We start from the raw sequence: 25,220 nt of genomic DNA, 5'->3' as shown, positions 1-25,220 counted from the left end.
TCAGTAATAACTTAGCGGTTTTATTTAATGCTGGCTCTGCTGCTGTCTCTCTCTGCCGCTGTCAGGAGATAATTGAAGTGATAATTTTATGCAGTGACAGGACCCAAGCTAAACTCTGTGTTCATTCATATGATAACACATCAAAGAAAAACAACTTTAATTCATTTTAGCCGTACAGCCTGTTTAATGCAATGTTTGGTTTTAAAATGCTACAGTTGGTTAGCCTTTTAGCATGGCACTGTCGATTAGCTATGCTTGTCAGTTTAAAGGCTATACCTTTGGTATGAGTTCTAAAATTGAGAAACTGTTTTATGAATTGGTGTTAACATCTTTATTTTGCTTTGTCCATTTTTTTCAGGGGTCCGATGGGTAGCCCCAAACCTGGCATGCAACAGGGATCCCATGGAGGAGGAATGGGAGGGATGGGAGGAATGGGCGGAGGAGGAATGGGAGGAATGGGAGGAGGAGGAATGAGTGGAGGAGGGATGGGAGGGATGGGAGGAGGAGGAATGAGTGGAGGAGGGATGGGAGGGATGGGGGGAGGAGGAATGAGTGGAGGAGGGATGGGAGGGATGGGAGGAGGAGGAATGAGTGGAGGAGGGATGGGAGGGATGGGAGGAGGAGGAATGAGTGGAGGAGGGATGGGAGGAGGAGGAATGGGAGGGATGGGAGGGATGGGAGGAATGGGAGGGATAGGAGGAATGGGAGGAGGAGGAATGGGAGGAATGAGTGGAGGAGGAATGGGAGGAGGGGGAATGGGAGGAATGGGAGGAGGAGGGATGGGAGGGATGAGTGGAGGAGGGATGGGAGGAGGAGGGATGGGAGGGATGAGTGGAGGAGGGATGGGAGGAGGAGGGATGGGAGGCATGAGTGGACGAGGAATGGGGGGTACAGGTGGAGGAATGGGTGGTATGGCAGGACAAGGAGGGATGGGGGGTATGGGAGGTATGGGAGGAGGAGGAATGGGCGGTATGGGAAGAGGAATGGGTGGAGGAGGAATGGGAGCAGGCATGAGTACTGGTGGAGGAATCGGGTCCAGGGCTGGTGAGCCCTACCGACTGGCCACCCATGAAAATCCAAGTTCCCCCCAACGTATGCAGTCCAGCCAGGGGTCTGGCATGGGGCAAGGCCAAGGGTCCGGACACGGGATGGGTCATGGTCCAGCTGGCACAGGAGTCCAAGGAGGCCAAAGTCCTGGTCAGCACGCCTCCCGTCGAAACCTCCAAGTGGACTTCAGCGGCTCGGGCTCCAGGACAGGCCGGTCTCCATCGGTGTCGCCTGACCGCGGCGTGACACCCACTTCACCCTACTCGGTGCCGCAGATCGCCCCCATGCCGAGCAGCAAACTGTGCCCAGTGTGCACGACCACAGAGCTTTCCAACCCACCGGCTGTTCCCAACTACAACACCTGCACCCAGTGTAAGGCCACCGTCTGCAACCAGTGTGGATTCAACCCCAACCCCCACCTCACAGAGGTACGTCAGGTCGTTTCTCGTACGCATCCGTCCTTTCCCACACTTATAACCAGCCACAGATGATCTGAAGTAGAACGTGAGATATCAGTGAGCGTGATGGCTTATGTATGTGTGACTGTAGCGTGTGTGTGTGTGTGTGTGTGTGTGTGTGTGTGTGTGTGTGTGCGTGTGGGTTCATTGTACTCAGGTGTGACTTGAAGACAGGAGGCCAAACGCTGCAGTACTTGGCATTCAGAGAGCGTTAGGCGAGAAAATAATCAGAGAAGTAAAGAAGGAAAGGGCAGATTAATGTTGCGGCAGAGTTTCTCTGTGGCGGATGGAAGGATGACAAACAGGCACGAGGTTAAGAGGTGCGCTTTGATTGAGACGAGGTCAAGTCTCGCTTCTGGCGACGGGTTCAAACCATCAGCCGGGTGTTACGGTCTGCTGACAACAATCAAAGCCCTGCTTCCGTGGGCCGACAGCAAACACTTCAGATGGAGACGATGTATTTTAGTCATGTTGGCACCAACTGATTGTCGCCGATGTCAGATGCAGCCTTTTCATCTGCAGATTATTTCCCGTCGGACATCATTTATTATCCTTTTATATTTCGCTTCTGCATGTTTTATGCTAACCTGTTAGCATGGAGCAAGCGATTAGGGAATCTGTGGGAGGCACAGAATGTGGTCTTCAGGCTGGGTCTCAGCTTTGGAAACAGCTTCGGGTCTGAGTCATTGGCAGCGCAGCGGGCCGGGCGCGATTTTACATTTGCCTGCAGTTTTTCCAGCACAGCAGCATCTGTCTGAATCCCGGGGGGATCATCTTTAAGACCAACCTTTGATCCTGCGTTCGTGCACACGCGGCCCGCTCGTGTCAGATGGAGTCGGCCGCAGACAGACTGACTACAACAGGTCTCTAATAGTGGATCATGCTAATGAGGTGGTGGCAGGAGTTGATAAGCTTCAGACTAGGGGATTTGGATTGCACTTGTGATAGATTAACACACAAACAGTCACACACTTAGACGCACAACCAGCACGCAGGCAGACACGATCAGGACCTGGACACACGCTTCCCACCGATGTGTACTGTATAATGGAAACTGTCTTCATACAATATGGCTAAAAATTCCTACTAAATATTATATGTAACATACATATAACATAACAACACTCACAAAAATCCCTCAGCTGAATGTGACAAGGCTCCAGTTTTGTTTTGTCGGATATGGATCAAATCGTAACCCGAACATTATCCCTTATTATCGCGGCTAATCAATGTACTGTGTGTTCTGGTAATCTAATAAGCAGCCACAGGCTCCGTATCTGTTGTACTGGGATGCCATTTGCATCAGATAACGTTAAGCAGACTCAGCCGGCCGGGAAAATGACTTTCTATTAACAGGCCAGGTGTGTTTAATTGGGAATTGATTGAGTGTGGGGGAAAATGAACAGGTGCATGATAGCACAGACGCATGAGCCTTTTTGTCAATAGGTCTTGTCTCAAACGCAGTCAGTGCATCATTCTGATGCATCCTTTGCAGCTTTAATGCTTTTTTACAAGAGATTACTGGCAATGACCAACTACCTGCAAAGTAAAAAACAAAATTAAAATCAGGTTGATGCAAAAATGTTTATTATTCATATTCATTCATTATTACGTCTTTTCTCAATTCCAATGACATTTTTTCTTCTAAACAGTTTTCCTTCTAAAACTGATAATCGTGGACCAGACATAATTAGCATTTTGGTGAGTGTTGCAGCTTGTATGAATATGGATGGGGGCCACTGGAACACCCACATGCTCAGTTATGAGTTACACAATCTTTCAATGAATACATGAATGACTTATGGAGCAGAACGTCTACCACTGACCATTTAACTATTTGTTCCTGATTTTTCCACCTACAGTAAAGACATTTACTAATGTAACAGCTCATGCCGATATCTGTTATCGGGACCTCTTGTCCTCATGATGTGCTGCAGTGTCTCCCAGCGGTCAGGTCAGCAGTCTGTCAGGCCCATGCTGGCTTTATTTTGGCTCTGTTGATGTTTTGGCTTCGTTGCCTTCTGGCCAGCGTCTCTGTGTAGTATTACAGTTAAACTTTGTGGAGGTTTGACTTGGCTTGCGTTCGCCGCCGTTCACTCGGGCCTCGTCTTGGCCGACGCGTCTCCCAGCCCTTTGTAATGGAAGCCTTTTGGCAGCGCGTCCTCCTCCCTGTGGCCCGTTTGTCGTTCAACAGACTGTGTACTAATTTTAGACTCAGCGTGCACGTAGAGCTGCTAACGGGGGTGGGGGGGTGTACAGTATGTGTGTGACGTGGATTAATTAGTTTCCGGGAGAAATCTGCAGATTGCGCTTCTTTGTTCCCCCTTTAAATCCCAGCACCTGCCCGTCACAGCGTCCATGTACATGACTTCCCCGCGTTCACTAATCGGTAACACACAGACGACTGAGCAGGCAACTGTCTGGTTGCTGCTTTGAGACGAAGCAGCGTTTGAAGCATGTTTTCTCCAGCGTACAGCACGGCGTGTGCTATAGTAGCAATAACCACCGGGTGCTCGAGTTGGGCTAAAATGTAGAAAACAAGAGATTAGACTTCAGCTACTGTGCGTTAGCAGAGGTGGCCGAGGTTTATGGACGGAGTCGGACATTCGATGGTATCACAGAGACACTGGTGCTGTCCGCGTTCTTGCACCTCATCATGTCTGATGTGGAGAACATTCCAGCCCATTTCACCCATTTCACTTTTGAGCTAGTTCAGTATTTATCACGGCCAATTAAACCTCACAGTTAGGCTGTAGGTCACACACACACACACACACACACACACACACACACACACACACACACACACACACACACACACACACACACACACACACACACACACACACACACACACAAACACACACACACACACACACACACACACACACACACACACACACACACACACACACAATCACACTTCTGTGCTGATGTGAAGCTGACAGTCCCACTTCTTGCATTTCTCTCCAATGACATCATATATTTATCATATTGTGGCATAAACTGACGGGTTTCTCCACTGATGGATTCAAACTCGTTGACCTAAAACAGACGATAACACCTAGAGCTGCAACAAAGATAGCGGCTGGCATCATCTCATCCAGGCTCCTTTGTCTCCTGCTTCCGTCTGGTATTTTATTGCTTCAGAACATAGTTATTTTTACATCAAGGGCTCCTCAGTCCGATGATGCGAGGCACTCGGGAGGTTAATCGTGTACAGTGTCCCCTGCAAATGTCCATCACAGTCGTGCAAGAGAAATTAAGCTTTAGTTACTTTATTTTCCACAAACATTTGATCATAAGTTGCTTAACAGCCCCTGAGGAGTTCCCAATTAATTGCTCTGGAACAGCTCCCCCAGCTGAAACTAAGCCAAATGAATTAGCGTTCAAAGGCACATTTGGTCTGTGCCACTGCAAATGGTTATTGGCAAACTCTTAAAGACAATTTGAACAGTGTGAGACTTTCCTACCAATAATGCTAATCCTAACTGAGCTGCAGGAAAACGGGCTTAGGTGAAATCATACAGCGGGTTGAAAAAGCCGTCACGAAAAATTTATATTGGTCATTACCGAGCTGCTGCTGTCAGTGGGAGTTTAAGGAGAGCGCCGGAGTCCTGACATGCAATTAAGTTTCATATTAGGTGTTGAATATAATCATGTCTCAAACACTGCATTTCAACTTTACCGACGTGTGGGTGAGGCGTCCTCCAAAATAACCGGAGCAGCTCCGTATTGTGTTTTTTTCCCCCCTTTTGCCCATCGTTTACTTTCTCCCTGCACACGTCTTCAGTGTCTCCATTGCTTCCATCCCTCCCTCCTTTTCTGCAGTGCAGAAGGCGGCCCGTCATGCGTGGCCGTCCACGAGCGAATCAAAAGCAGCAGAAGGCCTCGTTAAAGCCCTGGTGTCTCCGACCGCTCCGTGGAGATGCACATGCAGCGTGTACGGACACAACATGACAACCACCTGCCGGTTGTGGTGCTGCGGTGCTCAGGGCTTCACATGGGGCTAATGCACTGCAGCCCGGCGTCCACATTGAATCAGATCAGATCTTCCCAGAGGTTTCTCCTCCAGCGCAACCACAACCAACAGCGAGGCCTCGACCTGAAAGAAAGAAGCAACTTTGGCATAAGCACACACACACGCACACACACACGCACACACACACACACACACACACACACACACGCACACACACACACACACACACACACACACACACACGCACACACACACACACACACACACACACGCACGCACACACACACACACACACCAACGCTGCCTTAATAGTTTTCACGCGCTGACAGGCGACCGTGGCCATCGTCATAGAAACCAGGTCACCCACGGCGACGGCCACTGCATCTGTGATGCACGCTTGAACGTGTGAGCGGCGGTGCGTGTCTCCAGGCGAGATGCTCCGCGGGCGTGTCGGAACATCAGGGTGTGGAGATCTGCTGGGAGTGAGTGTGCTGGCGACATCATTACCAGGATCAGCAGGAGACTCAGAGACACACACGCAACTACAGTAACTCGGCGTCAGGAAAGAAAGAGACCCGACACATAAGCAGTTCCTCCTGCCTCTGATCTTCCAGGCTTCTGTCTTGTCTGAGCTCCCTCCTTCCTCGCACCGCCCTGTTGACTTTTGCTTAGTCACTGTCCCTGTTATTTGTTGTTCAAGCGATTACGAATTGAAATGACAACTCCTAGAAGGGATTTCTTTCATTTCCTGTTTCCAGGAATACGTCAAAAGCTGCAGACACAACAAAATGTAAATCCAAGCAGAGCGAGAGCTGGTCGCTCCTTCGACTTCATCCGCCGCGTATTTATTCATGCTTTTCATATTTGGATCGTATTTGCTGATGCTGTATTTACATATAAATTACGAGCATTAGCACTGTGGCCCACAGGTTCAATTCGAGCTTCATTTGCTCATCAAATAAATGATTTCTGCAACATATTGACTAATTAATAGAGCCTCCAAATCAGGTGCTTGATTGATTCCACCATTTACCACCCCAGTGTCATCTGATCTCTAGATGGATTAAAACGTGACAGCGTTATTCAGTTTCATTCTTTGCTAAGTGTTTTGTTGGCAAACTGCACTCAGACCGGCTTCATTAGCTTTTTTTCCGGGACCTGTCAAGTTGCTGCAGAGCAAGGAGCTTTGGAGATCACACATGCGCCCGCCTGCTCTCCACCTGCCTGTTGTTAGAGTGGAATGAATTCAGAACCAAGCAGCACATATGTCTTATGGGGAACCGTCCGTGTGTCACTCTGAGGCCAGTGCAGGATTATTTCCTAATATAACCCAGCAGGAGCATCTGACTGAGCGACTGCTGCTCTGCATCTCTAACCTGCTGTAGTTAAAGTGGATCCTGCAGAGGAAACTAACAGCGCCAGAAACAAAGCTCCTGTGTGTCGTATGTTTAGACTTGACAGTTTTCCTCATTGTCGCTTTCCAAACTCGTACGCCAGAAACGTGGAACGACTTGGAGCCGTGTCCATTTGCGAGGAGGGGATCGGGTCCGTTTGGGGGAAGCAGGTTTGGACGGGGTGAGGCGAGGATTCGCTCTCCGTGTGCATAAAGAATGAGAAAAGAGCAGCAGAGAGGCTCCAGCCAGGCGAGAGAGGTACCTCTCTCGCCTGTGCACACACACATGCACACGCATGCATGCGCCGCACACACACACACACACACACACATGCACACGCACGCACGCACACACATGCACACGCACGCACGCACGCACGCACGCACACACACACACACACATCTGCATTAACACACTCAAATGCAAACAAGCAAACATCCACCTTTTTTGTAGTGTCACACTGTGCATATTCAAGCACACACACACGCACAGTGTTGGTACAGCTGCAAGCACAGGAATTCATAATGACCAGCTCTGAATGATTAATGCCTCTTGCTAGCACTCACATATGTCTGCAGAGAAAAGCTAGACAAATATGAGACGTGATCGTTTCAGTGTGGTTGAATACGATCAGCATCGCTTGACTACACAGACTGATTAGAAATGTATTAATTTGAAGAAGTTTGGCAAATTATATCTTTACCTTCTCTAACTTCACAGTGGTCTTTGGCCTCACTGAGAACATCTCATCTCATTTTACTCTGAAACTGAAAGTTTCTAACTCACCAGTTCATTTCAGGTTCTAAACTGTTTGTGCCCATTCAGACCTATGACCAATGGGCCTGTTGCACATGCACACACCATGAGGAGGTGCGTGTGTGCGTGCGTGCGTGTGTGTGTGTGTGTGTGCGTGTGTGTGTGTGCGTGTGTGTGTGTGTGTGTGTGTGTGCGTGTGTGTGTGCATGTGTGTGTGCGTGCGTGCGTGTGTGTGTGTGTGTGTGCGTGTGTGTGTGTGTGCGTGTGTGTGTGTGTGTGTGTGTGTGTGCGTGTGTGTGTGCATGTGTGTGTGTGTGGGTGTGTGTGTGTGAGTGTGTGTGTGTGGCGGCTGGAGCGCGGCCTCTCAAAAGGCCGTCTGGGCGCTGTCCCTACGTGATAAGACTGTTTGCGGTGCGACTCGTTCACACCCGGGGTCTCTGTAAACAGGTCTGCGCCGCCTGTCCGTCTGGGTTACGGCTCATACAGACGTCCCGTCGCTCCGTTTCTCGCTGTGTCCTCCTGGTGTTCAGCCAACGGCTCCGACCGGAGCAGGGAATTAAAATATCACAGCATTGATTGAACCGCGTCCCCGGACCTCTTTGAGGGCGCATACATTTCGGGGCCTTTTCACCCCTGCGCCCGTCTGCCCGAGGACGGGCTCCAGGCAGCAGACGTGAGAGCGGATCCGGGGGAACCGTGCGCTCCTTTCACCTCCCTGAGGTCATCTGGCTCGCGGCCGCGCGGCTCCTAACGGCGTGGCAGGGAAACCCACTCACGGTAATGAAGTGGTGCTGACACGCGAGCCAGCAGGTATGAGTCAGTGTGAGCTGATGACCAGACACCAGCAGACGATGCTGCTGCTGCCGACGCCTTGAGTCCTGCATCGTTTCAGCCTTTTCAAAAAAGAAGATGTAACGTCAAGTTGCTTATTCTTCTCACCAAGATGCATCCGGTTCCTTTGACTCGCTCTGCTTCTCTCCTGTCTTATCGCTTCCTCTCCGGTCGCCCCATCTGCTCTCTCTCTTGACAGCTCCTTTTCTTGCTTCCTTTCTTCATCCTCATATTTTTGTATTTTCTCACTAATCCTTCGCCTTTTTTTTCATCCTCGCCTTCGATCTCCTCTCCTTCCCCTCTCTCGCCATTTGCATTTCCATTTTCTAAAAGCCTTCGGACGCTTGATGGGTTCTTACGTTTCCTCATCAATCCATAGCCCTACCCCGTGGCATTGTTTTTCAGCCAGACTCAAATCTACTATTGATCTAAGAGCCCCGGCTCAAACCCAGGCTTTTAATCACAAGTTGCCTGCACACACGCACTCTCCAGCGTCCGTTCCAATTTCATAAACCCTGTTCTTATCGCGCCATCTCTGTCCATATTCTGTCTCACACACACACACACACACACACACACACACACACACACACACACACACACACACACACACACACACACACACACACACACACACACACCAAACTTTGCCATCACAACTAGTGAGACATGAGTGTCACATAATGGCTGACATCGTATTGGACGAGCTCAGGTGCTGAGGCAGAATTTAATTAAAGAAACATGTGTGATCGCGGTCAATACAATCGAGTCGGGGTTGTTCAGTGAATGGATGAATGGCGGCGTGCGCGCGTCGGTGCGCAGCCTCCGTGGGAAGAGGCGACGGCGTTTTATGACTCTCTCCTGGCCAGGAGAGCTGATGGTAATCATGCTGAGACAGACCTTCGTGTTCGCGTGCGCCGTGCGTCCATTCATCAGGACAAAGCAGAGAATGACCTGTCGGCCGCAGAGCTATTAGGGCGCCCACGAAGGAGGGGTCTCACTTCAGTTGCATTTCAAGGTTCGGGCTCTTTTTGTTCCAGCTGGCACTTTTTAGTCAGTTTATTAAAAGCTGAAGCTGGCGTGAATGCGACGCCCACACAAGGCTTTTGCGGTGTTTCCTTAGTGAAGGTGCCGATCGACGCGAATCTCAGGGACGATCCATCAGAGTTGAAACACAAACGTCCACCCTCTCTCTCCAATGAACTGCGTGTTATTTTACATTTCCGCCTCTGGCTGCAGACAGATGTGTTTAAGGGGGATGTTGAGATCTGTCCCGTGGCCGTGCTGCTGTGTGTCTATAATTAGCTGGACAATCTCTGTTCCTTATCATGGGAATATTTCCTGGAACGTCCTCTCTCTGTGTGGAATATTGATCAGTACATTAGTCGACTGCTGTGACGGTGAATGTTCAGAGCAGCAGGTCACTCTCTGGAGTCCTTCTGCATAAAAGCTTCTCCTCTCACTGACTGCGAGCTTCTCTTTCATTCCACTCATATTTCTCTACTATACGAAAACAAAACAATATATGTCAAAGCCACAGCGGTTGAAGCCTTGATACCTTAAAGCTCAAGATTCTGGATTCATCTAGTTTTTCACTTACTGTACATGTATCTCTGAATCCCCGGTTCGAATCCCCGTTAGGGCATCCAGTGTGGGTCCTTGGGCAAGACCCTTCAAGCTACCGCCTACCTCAAATCATGAGAGACAATGAACCACATGAGATACCGGCTCAGACGTCGCCCGGTCTAACAAGGTCTGCGTCAGGTGTTGGGGAACCAGAGCACCTTGGCGAGAAGTGGGCTACTGGAACAAGAAAGAAATGGCTGAGATGCGAGAACAAGGCTCTGTTGGAATGCTACTACTCAAGTAACCCTAGTCAGAGGGGCTACATGCAAAGAATGTGCGGTGAATGGGAACGGAGAAACCCACATTCAAGGCTGACGGCGAAGCAGTCGCTCAGTGTTCCAACATCCACAAACGGCAACTGCTATCACAACTTGAGATTGACGAGATACAACACAAATGCTACGGCAAGGGGGAGCCAGGACGCCAGGTCAGAGGGGAGGTTTCACCATCTCCCCAACCGGAAATTGGGTACGAAGCCCCAATAAGCACAGATACGCTGAGCGAGGCAGCGACTGACCTGAAAGATAAGATCATGGCGAGATTGAACAGGCAACCCCGAACCCCACTACAACGGCTAAGTGAAGTACCATCAGAAAGTCTCATGGAAGATGTGAATGCAGCATTGAGAGCGATCCCTACCACAACAATCACGGAAACCAATGAGCTGGTATACGCTTCAGCATCAGTGATCCTAGAGGTGCTTGGCTATAAGAGCAACCATGGGAGCCATGAGAAACAATACCCACCATGGAAACGAAGGTTGGAGGCAAAAATCAAGGCAGCTCGGAGGGAAGTGAGCCAAATGACAGAGGCCCAGAGAGGTGCAATGAAAAGACCAATGCCTAAGAGGTACAGCCAGATGACCATACCTGAAGCACTCGAAACTGCCAAGCAAAGGCTACAAGCCTTGGCCAGCCGCCTAAAGAGATACACCAGAGATAACGAAGCCAGACGAATAAACCGGCTGTTCGCAACACAACCTGCGAAAGTGTACTCTCAATGGCAGGGTAATAACAACAGAGCAGACCCACCAAGGCTGGAAACTGAACAGTACTGGAAAGGGATATGGGAGAGGGAGGCATCACACAACAACAATGCACAGTGGCTGGTGGATCTGAGGGAAGACCACAGCAACCTCCCTGAACAGAACCCAGTGACTATCACAGTGGCAGACATCCAACATAGAGTCTCAGGTATGAAAAACTGGACAGCACCTGGCCCTGACATGATCCACGCCTACTGGCTAAAGAAGCTCACTGCAACCCATGAGCGCCTGGCAGCACAAATGAACCAGCTGCTAAGGGATGGGACTCACCCTGAATGGCTAACCGAAGGGCGAACGATCCTGATAATGAAGGATCCCTCAAAGGGTACAGTCCCATCCAACTACCGGCCAATAACCTGTCTCTCCACAACATGGAAGCTCATGTCAGGCATCATCGCCGCTAAGATAAGTGGGCACATGAGTCAATACATGAGCGAAGCACAGAAGGGCATTGATAAGGATACCAGAGGAGCCAAACACCAACTCCTGGTAGACAGAACAGTCGCCCAAGACTGCAGAAGGCGACACACCAACCTGTGCACAGCCTGGATCGACTACAAGAAAGCCTATGACTCAATGCCACACACATGGATCACTGAATGCTTGGAGCTGTACAACATCAACAGAACTCTAAGGGCCTTCATTGCAAACTCGATGAGGTTGTGGAGAACCACCCTTGAAGCCAATGGGAAGCCACTTGCCCAAGTATCCATCAAATGTGGCATATACCAAGGAGATGCACTGTCCCCACTGCTGTTCTGCATAGGTCTGAACCCCCTCAGCCAAATAATAAACAAGACTGGCTATGGATACCGACTCCGGAACGGGGCCACCATAAGTCACCTCCTCTACATGGATGACATCAAGCTGTACGCCAAGAGTGAGCGAGACATCGACTCGCTGATCCACACCACCAGGATCTACAGCTCGGACATCGGGATGTCATTCGGACTTGAGAAATGTGGGAGGATGGTGACAAAGAGAGGCAAGGTAATCCACACAGAAGGGGTCTCACTCCCAGAAGGAACAATAGCAGACATTGAGGACAATTACAAGTACCTTGGAATACCACAGGCAAACGGCAACCTTGAACAGGCAACAAGGAATGCGGCAACAGCCAAATACCTCCAACGAGTAAGGCAAGTCCTAAGAAGCCAGCTCAATGGCAAGAACAAATCCCGGGCAATAAACAGCTACGCCCTGCCAGTGATCAGATACCCTGCGGGAATAATAAGGTGGCCAAAGGAAGAGATACAGACCACAGATGTTAAGACACGAAAGCTCCTCACCATGCATGGAGGGTTCCACCCCAAATCCAGCACCCTGAGACTGTACGCTAGCCGCAAGGAAGGAGGCCGAGGACTAGTGAGCGTGAGAGCCACTATCCAGAATGAAACATCCAAGATCCATAAGTACATCAAGGATAAGGCCCCGACAGATGACGTGCTGAGTGAATGTCTCAGGCAGTGGAGAACAGAGGATGAGATGCTGGAAGAGGGACCATCATGGGAGGACAAGCCCTTGCACGGGATGTACCACCGGAACATAACTGAAGTGGCTGATCTCAACAAATCCTACCAATGGCTTGAAAGGGCTGGGCTGAAGGACAGCACAGAGGCACTCATCCTGGCTGCACAGGAGCAGGCCCTGAGCACCAGAGCCATAGAGGCCCAGATCTACCACACCAGACAAGACCCAAGGTGTAGACTGTGCAAAGAGGCCCCAGAGACGGTCCAGCACATAACTGCAGGGTGTAAGATGCTGGCAGGCAAAGCATACATGGAACGCCATAACCAAGTGGCTGGCATAGTATACAGGAACATCTGTGCAGAGTATGGACTGGAAACCCCAAGGTCAAAGTGGGAAACACCTCCCAAGGTGGTAGAGAACGAGCGAGCCAAGATCCTGTGGGACTTCCAGATCCAGACTGACAGAATGGTAATGGCGAACCAACCAGACATTGTGGTGGTGGACAAAGAGCAGAGGAAAGCCGTAGTGGTGGATGTGGCAATACCAAGCGATGGCAACATCAGGAAAAAGGAACATGAGAAACTAGAGAAATACCAAGGGCTCAGAGAAGAACTGGAGAAGGCTTGGAAGGTGAAGGCCACAGTGGTGCCTGTGGTGATCGGAGCACTAGGGGCTGTGACCCCCAAACTGGAGGAGTGGCTACGACAGATCCCTGGAAAAACATCCGAAATCTCAGTCCAGAAAAGTGCAGTCCTAGGAACAGCAAGGATACTGCGCAGAACCCTCAAGCTCCCTGGCCTCTGGTAGAGGACCCGAGCTTGGAAAGTGGATGAGACCACCCGCGGATGGTGAGAATAGAGTGTGTGTATATATATATATATATATATATATATATATATATATATATATATAAATATATATATATTTTTTAAATTAATGTTGCATGAATGAGCATGACCTAAAAAGCACATCTATCTGAGTGTTAGGCCCCTTTTCCTTCTCTCCTCCACTGGACATGCTGCACGGCGCTGACAGACAGCTCTATTAAAAGCTGTACTCCTGTACGTGTCCCAAGTGGAGGCCGCGTAATGCATAAGTGTGTGTGTGTGTGTGTGTGTGTGTGTGTGTGTGTGTGTGTGTGGTGTGTGTGTGTGTGTGTGTGTGTGTGTGTGTGTGTGTGTGTGTGTGTGTGTGTGTGTGTGTGTGTGTGTGCGTGTGCGCACATTAATGTATAGTACATTGAGCCTGGTCCCATGATAGAGAAAATGAGCATCTTCACTCTGACCACAGCACTAAACCACAGCAGCTTCCAACACTCGCATTTACTCCACATCTCACGAGCACTTTTCGCCGCTCGGAGCCAATTACAGCCCACAGCAAGTTCATTCAGGCTCATTTTATAAAATGGAGGCATCAGCATCCCAAGTAACCCAAGCTGAGTCCTACGTATGATCAGCAATGCCACAACACCCTGATGGACATGAACTTGTAGGGCGACTAACATTCACGGTGATGTCATCAAAGGAAGCAGCACATCTGTTCAGCCAAATGGATTTCAACACAGACGCATCTAAATAAGGCTCGACTAAATGTGTTGTTAGGATGTTCAGGCAGTGTGTTGCTCACGTTGTGGCTGACGTACAGTAGCTTCGGTGTGAAGCTGTGGATCACACCACCTTTTGTCTACATCGGCACCTGTGTTCGTGATCTGGGACATTAACATTTCATGCAGACATCTGGTTTCCTGCGCGTGTCTGCATTCGTGCCTTTTCTACTGCATGCTTCGGCTCCGCGCTGCCGTGGGAATCAACCGCTCTCATGATGAAGACGGGACGAAGGCGGCAGCAGAAAGCCTCAGGTTTCCTCCTCTGCTGCTTCAGCTCTTTGATTGGAGGCCGATCCTCCCACCTCTCCACCCTCTTTCTGTGTCTCCAGGCTAATTAATGACAAATTGGATTAGAGTCAGAGTGATCTCTGCTCACCACTTGTACTCAGAAGCACTGCAGTGATATAAGTATGGTGTTCCAACTATCTTAGACACTGTATTTGTCTCTCTACTGTTGTGATCTGGAAAGGCGGTTGATGAAATTGCACTAATTGAAGTCACAGTCTTCATTCACAGTTTATTATATGTTTACTTCACTTATCTTCTTATCTGATAGTCTGCTGCCTTCGGGGGCTTCAGTTTGATGAATTACAATAACCTTTTGGAATGTGCACGTTTCGGATTATTGTCAGTGTTTTATTGGATCCAGAACCAACAATGAACCATTTGAAGATGAGCAGGAGAAACAGGATAACGCTCTCTCTCATTACTGATGCTTCTTTCCTACAGTGACCCACTGTACTGGCTTGAATCATTTTATTTCCTCCTGCTGGAGTGTGCCGACTCAGCAGCGCCGGAGTTTGTCAGGGCTCATTTTCCTCCATTCAGAACAGATATCTGCAGCCATTTATTCCTGTAATAACGTCCACGGGCCTGAAAATTGCCTGAGCCGCTCGACGCGGCACATGCGAAGTGACTGGGCTCAATACGGGCCCGAACGCTTCGAGCTACAATGAGGCAACGCGTTCAGTAAACACATGCACCACGCGGCGTTGAAATGACGTGATGCACCTAAACACGCCACGCACGGGAGCCTTTTGTAAAGGGCTTCACGTCGTGTCACGTTCACGATCTGCTTAAAATCAATAAATGGACGCCATTCGTTTTTGTGCAGGCTAAGAGGAAGAGATCCCCTGGTTTAAAACACAGGGCTGAAGTGGATACTCTGTAACGCTGTGCTGCTGATTAAACCCGGCATGAGAGAGCTGAGGAGCTGCCGGATCAAAAAGAAACGCTGACTTGCTCCCTCCTCTCCTCACCCCCTTTCGTACCCGGTTCCTGGACGCACTCATTAACATCAGATCCGTCTTCCTCCGTCTCCTCGTCCAGCGTGCGCCTCCTCGCCTCCCTCTCGCCATCTGAACCACACGTGTCTGTGCTTTAGCTGTTCCGGGAACGGGAGACCTACATTTTCGACCGGATCAGAAGCAGAACAGAGAAATGGGGTTAAAGGAAGAGTGAGAAAACGGGGAAAGGCGGCTACGAGCAGAATATGTTAAAGAGAGAGGGATTGAAGCAGGAGCGGGAGCCGCTGAGTTAACACGGCATGGGATCAGTAAAGCTGTCAGGCTGAAAAACGGACCGTCCAGAGGGAGAGGCTGCTTACGTACAGTGGGAGACGTAATTGATGCAGTTTCTTTTTTATTAACCTCCTTTCAATCAAACTCCAGGAGCCACCTTGTCCTGCGTCTCTGAGGGAAAATACAGGGGTTGCGCCGGATGGCGGGCGGGGTGGCGCGTTGCATTGTGGGAGGGCAACGGGACGCGGGGAGCGCTGGAAACGTGAGATCTACTAGCGCCGCTGTACTCGCACGGGAGCCGAAAGGGAGCTATTTATGGGCGCGGGGCTGCGGCGAGGGACGCAGCGATACAGGAGGACGGACGGGACGGGACGGGAGCGGGTCGACGCCGCGCAGACGCAGGAATCAGAGACGCAAGCCAGGTCCAGACACAGGGGAGTATCAGTTCTCCTCTGAAGAAGAAGGAGGAAGGAGGGAGACGGGGGAGGAGGAGGAGGAGGAGGAGGAGGAGGAGGGGGGATGCTTTATTTTGTTCTCAGATTCTGAAGGATGCTGCGCATTCGTCTTCGCCTGCGCGTTTCACGTCCATTTGCAAATGTCTGCTCTTGGTTACTGTGTGTGCACGTGCACGTACCCGCGTGCGCGACGTCTGTGATGCTTTCCACTCAGGCTGCGGTTTCGCCTCGGCAATCACTCGGCGTTGCAGTCAATTTGTGGTTGATTTAGCTCTCTTCTTCTCTATTTCTGGTTGATTGCTACTATTCTCTCTGCAGTCCCGCTTTCAACAACAGGGGAGAGCAATCATATTCTATATGTAACCATCCAGACGCATTTTCTCCATCACCAGTAGCTTTGAAGTTGGGCTTGCTAGTTCTTCCTGGCTGAGTTAATTAAATCAATCGTAATAACTATAAAAGGGAAGATGACTGAACAATAGCAATGTCTTGGTACAATTTTGAATGTTTTACTCAGTGTACTGTAAATATGTCCCAGTTGTTGGAACGAGCCGACTGTTAAGGTTTTTCAGCTGACTTGAGTTTAACATCGATCCTGTCCGTTTTCTTTCTTCAGGTTCAGGAGTGGCTGTGTCTGAATTGTCAGATGCAGAGGGCTCTTGGCATTGATATGACCACGCCTCGCTCCAAGAGCCAGCAGCAGATCCACTCCCCGTCCCACCAAGCCAAGCCCATCGTCCAAGCTCAGCAGCCCCCACCTCAGCCAGCGCAGCCTGCAGCCGCAGCACAGCCCAAAGCGTTGGCACCGAGTCAGTCGGCCCAGCAGCAGCCTCAGTCTCAGCCCTACGGCCAAGCTCAGCCCTATTCCCAGCCCCAGCAGTACCAACAGTCCCAGCCGGGCCCACAGACGCAGCCTCATACCTCGCCGGGACTGCAAAGACACCAAGGCCCTGGCGCTCCACACACTCAAACAGGGCCCTCCCAGCAGGGCATGAGGTCCGACCCCTACTCCCAGAGGGGTCCCGGACCCTCCGCAGCTGCCGGAGGTCCCGCAGGAGGTCCACGGATCCCTCACCCCGGCGCCGTGCCCCTCCCCGGCTTAACCAAGGCACCGTCCCAGCCCGATTTGGGACGTGGTTCTCCAATGCATCAGCCGATGCCACGGCAACATGACCAGACCAGAAGCGCCGGCTCGTCTCCGGCCCACAGGCCTCACAGCCAGGCAGCTCCTTCGGCCCAGGATGGCCTGACCAAACTGTTCGGCTTCGGAGCCTCGCTGCTCAACCAAGCCAGTACCCTGATCAACGTCGACCCCCTACCGAGCACCTCCGCCCAGCCAAGCCCTGCGAGAGGCAAGGTGGTGTTCAGCAACGCAACCCCGGACACCAGGCAGCAGCAGCAAGGCGCCGCAGGCACCAAACCGCTGGGAGGGGGGGGGCCTCAACTGCATGCACCGACCCAGAAGCAGCAGCAGCAGCAGCAGCAGCAGCAGCAGCAGCAGCAGCAGCACACCGTGCCCCAACAGTCCCCTTTGCATCATCCAAAAGGGACACAAGGCCAACAACAGCAGCCGCAACCGCAACCAGGACAGCAACATCAGCCAACACCTGCACAACTGCGCAAAGAGCCACAGAAGCAGGAACCCGTGGCCCCCGTCTCTGCTCCGGAGCCCGTGAAGCCTAAAGTGAACTGTCCGCTTTGTAAGACGGAGCTGAACATCGGCAGCGCCGAGCCGCCCAACTACAACGCCTGCACGCAGTGTCAGAGCCAGGTGTGCAACCTGTGTGGCTTCAACCCCACGCCACATCTGGTGGAGGTAAGAGGAGCTTTACACTTCCTCTCCCAGACGCTCCACCGCAGACCCTTCATCATCTGTGATTCTAGGCTCATGCTTCTCCTCCATCTTTCTGCATAAGATGTTTTTTTCCCTGTGCATCCATATCTCATATATCTTATCTCTCTCTATCTGATGCAGTGCTGCTTCTTGAATTTACAGCTTTTCATTAACCCCCCCCTCAGTTTTCCTACAGTACTTCTATCTTTAATACTTGACTCCCAGTTGTTTTTACTGCCTGTAGCTATTCAGCTATTCACCTGTAAACATACTGTACGTCTACTGTATTAAACAAATCTTAAGTGCATTCTTTAGTTGTATTTTAAAAGGCAAAGAAAAAGAAAATATTAATAATTAACATAATCTGCAAGAAACTGAAAGTGAAACAGCGAGAAGCACAGATGCATGGGAGGCCCTGAGTCAGATTGAGGATGACGTGTGACGCCTTTGGGGTCTTTGGGGAGGACTGTTGCTCAGGGTATTGTACTGTGATGCAAAGTCCAATAAGACAGAGCCGGAGATAATCTACAGGGTTATATAACACACACACACACACACACACTTGTGGGAAATCAGCACCATGAAAACCACACAGATCAGAACAGGACAATGTGTGACGTTCGGACACAAAGTGGGTTAAGGCTCACGGCTCTTGAGGAAAAGCTAGCGATGGATAAAAGATGCAGTGGAAGCTTCGGTCACGGAGAGGAGTTCAGAATAAAATCAACCTGTGATGAAATGAGATAGAGAGCAAAAGGCCGGCGGAGGCAGTTGGAACGGGAGCAGACATGTAGAGCTGAATCACGCGCAGCCTCCATTCCAGAGGGAAGATATCAGACAGTAAGTGGAACAGGAGGAAAAAAGGAGGCGAGTGAAGGGAAAGATGACGACACATGAGATCAGAGGCCGTTTTTGCTGAGGAGGCGTGAACGTGTTCACGTGCAGCCACTAGTGTCACCACTCTATTTACTCTGGTGCCATTTCTCCTGGTTTCACATAAAGCCTCTTAAAGTACAAGTGTTTCTTCTTCACTGTTAATGAAGCTGCCAGTGACCCTCTAATAAGAGATCAAGATGAGAGGAAACCGTCTGCTTTCAGTAATTTCTGCAGGAGAGCGAGAGGAACGCCCCGCGATGGAGCGACGGAGGCCGCGGCGCCCGTATCAATAATTCAGCAGAGTGTTTTTCTCTTAGTATAAATAGCTGAAGAAATGAAATATGTAACGATGGGGCAGTGTCTCCTGCAGGAGGAAAAGTTGAGAGTCGCACGGCATGAAGTGAGTCACAGCTCACTTTGTACTTTCCTTCCTTCTCGTGTCCTAACGCTACTGGTGGTTGTCTCCTCCTTCCTCTCAACGGAGGATATTGAGATGTTCTAAAACAAACCACTGACACACACACGCACACACACACGCACACACACACACACACACACACACACTGTAACTGCTGTGAGCGAGGCCGTTCCTCTGTCCAGGCTGTCGCTCAGGCTTTCGCAGCTGTCGCCTCTGGTGTCGGGGCAATTACCAAGATAACCGCAGCCGCTCCACCTGCGTGCGCGTCTGAGCGTCTGAGTGTCTGAGCGTGAAGTTAGTGCGAGCCTCCACATCTGAAGGGAGCCCATTAGGGATTGCGACGTTAAATCAGGGGTTTCCATAAAGCTGCTGCAGGCTAATGAACATTAGACGTGTACCTGTATCATTTCCACCCTCTCGCTTCTTTGGGTTTTTCTACTTCCTATCTCCTCCACATCTAAAACAGGGGAGGAAAAATCAGCCCAGACTGAGACGATGCTCAGAGGAGCAACAAGCTAATGGAGCGAGGACGCACACACAAACATTTTTAACCGCAGACTAAAGCTGCTTAATGTTTCATAAACGGTGACATTTAGTCAGCGTCTGACAAATAGACGCTAGAAACTTAAGCGGCAGCTTAAATGTAATGAGCCGGTTTGATTTAGCTGCGTTTCGCCAGGGAGCAACACACGCAGCTCTATAATCATACATAAAATACCTAATCATGACCTTGACCCTAAAATTAGCTCTAAGTGTAAACAGTCTGTTTAAGTGATTCTGAGCCAAAATGTCCTCAGTGATGTTTTAAATGACCACTATCTGCACCATGATGATCAACACGTGACGTTGGTCTGACTGAGGAGGAAGTGGGTTATTATTGGGAATCAATCAGCACAAGCAACAACATCGTCTCCGCTCATTGGTCAAATGCGTCTTCCATGGAAACGAAATAAATCCAGAACACTGTGACGTTGAAATGTTGTTTCTGACTGAGGAAGGAATCAGAAGGAAGGAAACAGGGATGGAGTGAGTCACGGTTCTTTATTTAGACAGAAGTCTGAGCTAAAATAGAGGATGAGCTCCGCAGCGGGAACGACAGAGTTCCTAATGGACGGACGCTCCGCTCCTGCACTTCAGGACATCTCGCTCCGATTAATAAAACAACAGCTCGCCGCCCGCTTCCTCTCCTCGCTCCCTCTGCGCCCCCAAATCTTCTCCATCTGTTCCTCTCAGCCTCGCGTCTTTCATCCTCTCTGTCCATCCCAGATTCTACCAGCCAGTATTCGAACCGGCAACTTTCTGATCACTGTCCTGCTTTGAGTGTAAATATGGCTCAGGTCCTTACTTCCTACATGATTTTTCCACTTTCTCCTTTTTATCATACTTGATTTTTCCCCTTAGAGCTCTTGACATATTTACTGAACCCTACTTTTTAAATATACTTTATGAATATGAAACCTGCAATACAAGCAGTTTTTTTCATCAATTAGTCATCACAATAAAAGAACATCTGCTAATCTAGAGCATTTTATTTCCAAAGTAGATGCTTTGTGTTTCAGTCAGTAGAAGCAACTGAACAAACCCTCTCTTTATTTTATTCATAAAAATAGAAATTAAGTTTTATTAGAATTGCTTTTCACAATAACAGGAACATTTTGTCTTAGAAAACAAACAGAATTTCAGCATTCAGACAGTTTTTGATGAGCGCGTCTGCTTAGCGACTCCAACCACCTTCAGCCGTTTCCGGCGAATCCCTGACGAAGCAAAACCTGATTCAATGTGATGAATTAAGAACAGCTTTAATATTTTAACGCATCCTGAGCATTTGGGTCTGCTATTTAAAGTTAGTTTAATCACTCAAACCCTCCGTGCTGACGCATGTCTGTCCTGGATCTGTCAGGTCCATCACAACCTACAAATTGATTGTTTAACTTTAACTGACTCTCATCTCTGTTCACATATTCTCATGCAGTAGCTTGGTTTGGTGACGTCTGTTCCCAGCGCGACTGTATGTGCCAACTGCACTCCTTTGTCACTTCTTTAAATACCTGGATGTGATGAAAATCAAGCGCTCCCAGCTTTTATTTGTGGTGGTGCTGTTTTTGGATCCCTTCCGCATCACCTCGTGCTTCTCTTCGTCACCTCGGCCTCTTTTTATCGCTCCTCCTTCTCTTCATTCCTCTTTTCCACTTCTTATTGCACCCCTTCACCTCTCATGTCGTCAGTCCTCCAGAATCAAAGCCTGGTCCGGTTTTGGATCCTCTTCCGTTTTTTTCCTACCTGAATCTCTCATCCCACCCCTCCGCCCTCCCTCATCAGTCTGCCTCCATCCCACCATCTGTCCCCTCTTCTTCTCCACTTTGATCCTCGCGTTCCTCCACCAGTTTCTCTCTTCCTCATGCTTCCCTCACTCTCGCCCTCATCACTCTCTCTTCTTCTGCGCTTGAGTCACAGCTTTGACACTTTACCTTATGCCACTCGTCTCACAGTTTGAGACCTTTTAATAAACTTTGCGGGAGCTTTGTCTCTAAACAGAGCACACATCCGCCAAAGAGGCGTGAATCCAGCCGTCCCTCGCGCAAACCTGCCAACTTTAAACCTTGACATCAGAGCAAACTGTTAAACAGGCTCACGTCAAACACTGGCGCCGACGAGCTGAAATGCATCCAGCTCAATGTGAGCAGCAGCAGCAGAAATCCTCTCGCACACACACGCACAGGTATCTGGGAACGAGGGCAACGGGTTCGTTCCCGTTTTCAAACCACGCAGGAGGAGCTGGTGCAGCTCGCAGGGAAACATCCTGTTTTAAAATGTGTGTCGTTGAATTTTTTAGGCGCGCGGGAGAGAACAACCTCTATGAATGATCTAGATAGAAACGTGTCCGTGGGAAATCTGCCCTCGTCACCAGGTGGCGTGTCTAGATCGTCTCCAGAGGGGCGTTTTGTTGGGATCGTTGTCTTGAACCCAGACAAGCTTAACCCCATACTGCACGTGTGACATTGCAGTCTGGCAGCCGTGGGCGTGGGTTAAAGTGGAGGCCGTTTCCTAGGGGGCTGTAAAAAGGCTTGAAAACACACACGGACACACTACACGCCCTCCACAAATGGAAGTGGAGGCAATCGAAGCGGTTTATGATCCCTGGAGGAGAGTAAAGCACTTATGTGAAGAGACATAACATAAAGGGATGATGTAAGGGGAGAGAGAGAGATCAATATGATCATTTGGTGCAGACAAACGACACATATCGGGGGGGGGGGTCCAGGATATATGTGGACGCGTGTTGTTTGGCGCTTCCAAGTTTTTGTATTTTTCCTGCCCTACTTTCACAACTCCCCACCGTGTCACGTTTAAATGGGTCAGCGAGGAGAGCTGTGCCCTCCCCTGGGCTGCACAGCTGATTACCAGCACGCCCCACACACACAAGAGTCCCCGAAAAAAGCCTCGGCGGGCGAGCGCGAAACCCCAAAGGTGCAGAGGGCCGACGCTGCCGAGCGGAAGACGGGAATTCCCTCACCAGCGTGAGAAAAGGAGCCGCGGTGATGAATGGCTGTAAGGTGGGGAATGCACAGATCCAGAATGCAGGACTCCACTCAGAGGAACAAAATAAATAATAGTGTTTTGTATTCATTTAGTCTTTTATCCAAAGATACTTGAACACCAGGAGCAGTGAGATGAGGTTGAACCCATTTAACAATAAATGTATGTACAAGGAAAGGAACTGGACTCACAGCTGCAGCCGCAACGTAGTACATTTAAGACCAAACGAATCAGATTTGCAGAGTTTTGAGTTGTTTGGGAGGCGAAATTGCAGCTGATCAGGCAAAATGAGGGTCGGAATACGTCACAAGCACGAGGAAGAGGTACGAGGCGTAGCTCGGCGTTTTCACATGATGAAAAACAAGATGAAGAGCGTTTGACTGAGACGACGCCCGAGGGCACGGAAGAGACGAAGCCAAAAAAATACTATTAGAGGACGTGAGTCTGCTGCCGAGGCCTTGATGATGGACTCCCTGCGAGCGCGAGCAGAGGCTTGAACTTGTGACTCATCCCGGCTGACTGGAGTAACGTGGAGCTCATCCCCGGAGGATGCAGCCGCGTCTGGACGCAGGTCGCACTTTGAGGAAAGGAGATTGAGCCGTAATGGAGGACGACTGCAGGACAGGATTTAGAAATGCAGTCAGTGCAACCTGGGCGAGTTGATGAATGGGGCCTCCTGGCGTCAGGGATTTGGTCCAGTGGACTCTGCCAAGGATGAAGTTGCGATCGTCTGGACTCACAGCCTTGGTTTTAGCGACACCACAGCCGACTGTGTGGGAGCACGGACAGAAATAGGAAGCGATGGCTCCTTTTGCAGCCTCCCGCCCCCTTTCGCCTCTTTCCTTTTTGAAAGACGTGACGACCTGCTTTTCTCTCACGCGCTATCTTCCTCTCGCACACGGCGCTTAAGTGAGTCATGGGCCGAACTGTACGCTCAGCGTGCCCGCGTTTTCGCGTTGGCGTAGAGGGATCATGCAGCAACAAAACACTGTGCGTCACTGGGATTGTGCTCTTTATGGGAAACCCATTACACACACTCACACGGAGTCATGACTCACATTGAAAAGGTGCAGTGATTCACACAATCTTCTCATCTGTCTTTCTTTTCACTCTTACTTTCAAGAGACTCGCATTTTCACGTGCTCCCGTCTCTGCACAGCTGACGCTGGTGCTGATGTTAACTGATACCACCAAACCGCTCCATGTTTAGACTGTCAGGTTGTCACAATTGCCCAAACCTGGTGCAGGCATCCAACCAACCAAAGTGGATGCAAAGGCTCCTTACTCTTAAATGAATGATCACTGCAAAAAGCAGGAAGCAAAGGTATTATAATTTGCAGATACTGCAGATATAAACTAGTAAATATTGACCAGTCACACACATAAGGTCTCGTTTATGAAATGTTGATCGACCTAATAAAAATAATTAAAATCTCACATGCAGGATTGTGAGCTAACCCCCTCTGACAGGCTGCCAGCGTGCTCTGTGCTCTGTCTGCCAGTCAGCTGTCAAACCCTGTATGTGCGACTGGCCGTCGCTGACACTGACAGCAACCGGGACGGGACCCGCGCTAAAGACCTGCAGATTCATACCACGCACTGGTTTACGTGCCAGATGCACGTGCACGCGTCTGCCAGCCATAAGGAGCCTGAAATGTGGGAGTGCGGGAAAGAGGCGGGGCAGAAACCAGAGGCTCTGCAGCTGGCAACCGTGAAAGACGATGGAAGAGGTCGAGACTGAAGGATGGAGAGAGGAGAGAAATCAGGGGAAAGACTTGACTCAGATGATGACTCAGCCGTCAAACGGCGAGAGACTCTGACAGCGCAGGCAGGAGAATTAAGAGAGAGAGAGAGAGAGGGAGAGAGAGAGAGATGTGGTCAGAGGTCTGAGTGAGAGAGGGATCTCAGGAGAGAGCAAAATAAACTAGATTCAACTAGAAACCGCTTGATGTGCTTCTGCTCCATTACCTTCCCCGTTCACCCCTTCCTCCTTCCTTCCAGCTGTTCTTCTCTGCCCACTCAGACCCCCCCCCCCCCCTACTCCATGAACCTTATCCCCTCCTCTTCTGTGTTAACATCAGGCTGGAGGCATGTAATGGTGGCGTTTGAGTGGAGGGGTGTGTCAAGGAGGTCCCCAGCCTCAGTATCTATAGCAGCTTATAGGATGGTTGGTTCAGAGCTGAGCGTGGGTCAAAAAGGGTTGTTTTAAATCTGGCTTCTGTCTCGCTGGCGCTGGCTCCACAGGAGAGGAGCTCCATCTCTAATCACCATCAAACATATGCGCTGTGAGAATAAACTCACTGTGAAGACCAGCTTTGACCCTTTTTGAGACAGCGTGAGCCTGATTTCATCACCGCTTTTACAA

The 25,220-nt window shown here is 50.0% G+C and overlaps 1 protein-coding gene across 5 annotated transcripts in view; it reads left to right on the top strand.

Annotated features, from left to right (window-relative positions):
• Window positions 1-857: 857 nt before the first annotated feature.
• The window catches only part of bsna (bassoon presynaptic cytomatrix protein a), a 58,308-nt gene continuing 33,945 nt past the window's right edge, over window positions 858-25,220 (top strand). For all 5 annotated transcript variants that reach the window (XM_029157163.2, XM_029157166.2, XM_029157165.2 and 2 more), the window contains exons 1-2: window positions 858-1,475; window positions 16,807-18,006. In XM_029157163.2, coding sequence (XP_029012996.1) covers window positions 858-1,475; window positions 16,807-18,006 — 1,818 coding nt within the window. The remainder of the gene's footprint in view (window positions 1,476-16,806; window positions 18,007-25,220) is intronic.

This window comes from Betta splendens, chromosome 7, assembly GCF_900634795.4.
Source record: "Betta splendens chromosome 7, fBetSpl5.4, whole genome shotgun sequence".
NCBI classification, from domain to species: Eukaryota; Metazoa; Chordata; class Actinopteri; order Anabantiformes; family Osphronemidae; genus Betta; species Betta splendens.
The sequence above is the reverse complement of the archived record's forward strand: the minus strand, read 5'-3'. Positions and strand labels throughout refer to the sequence as shown.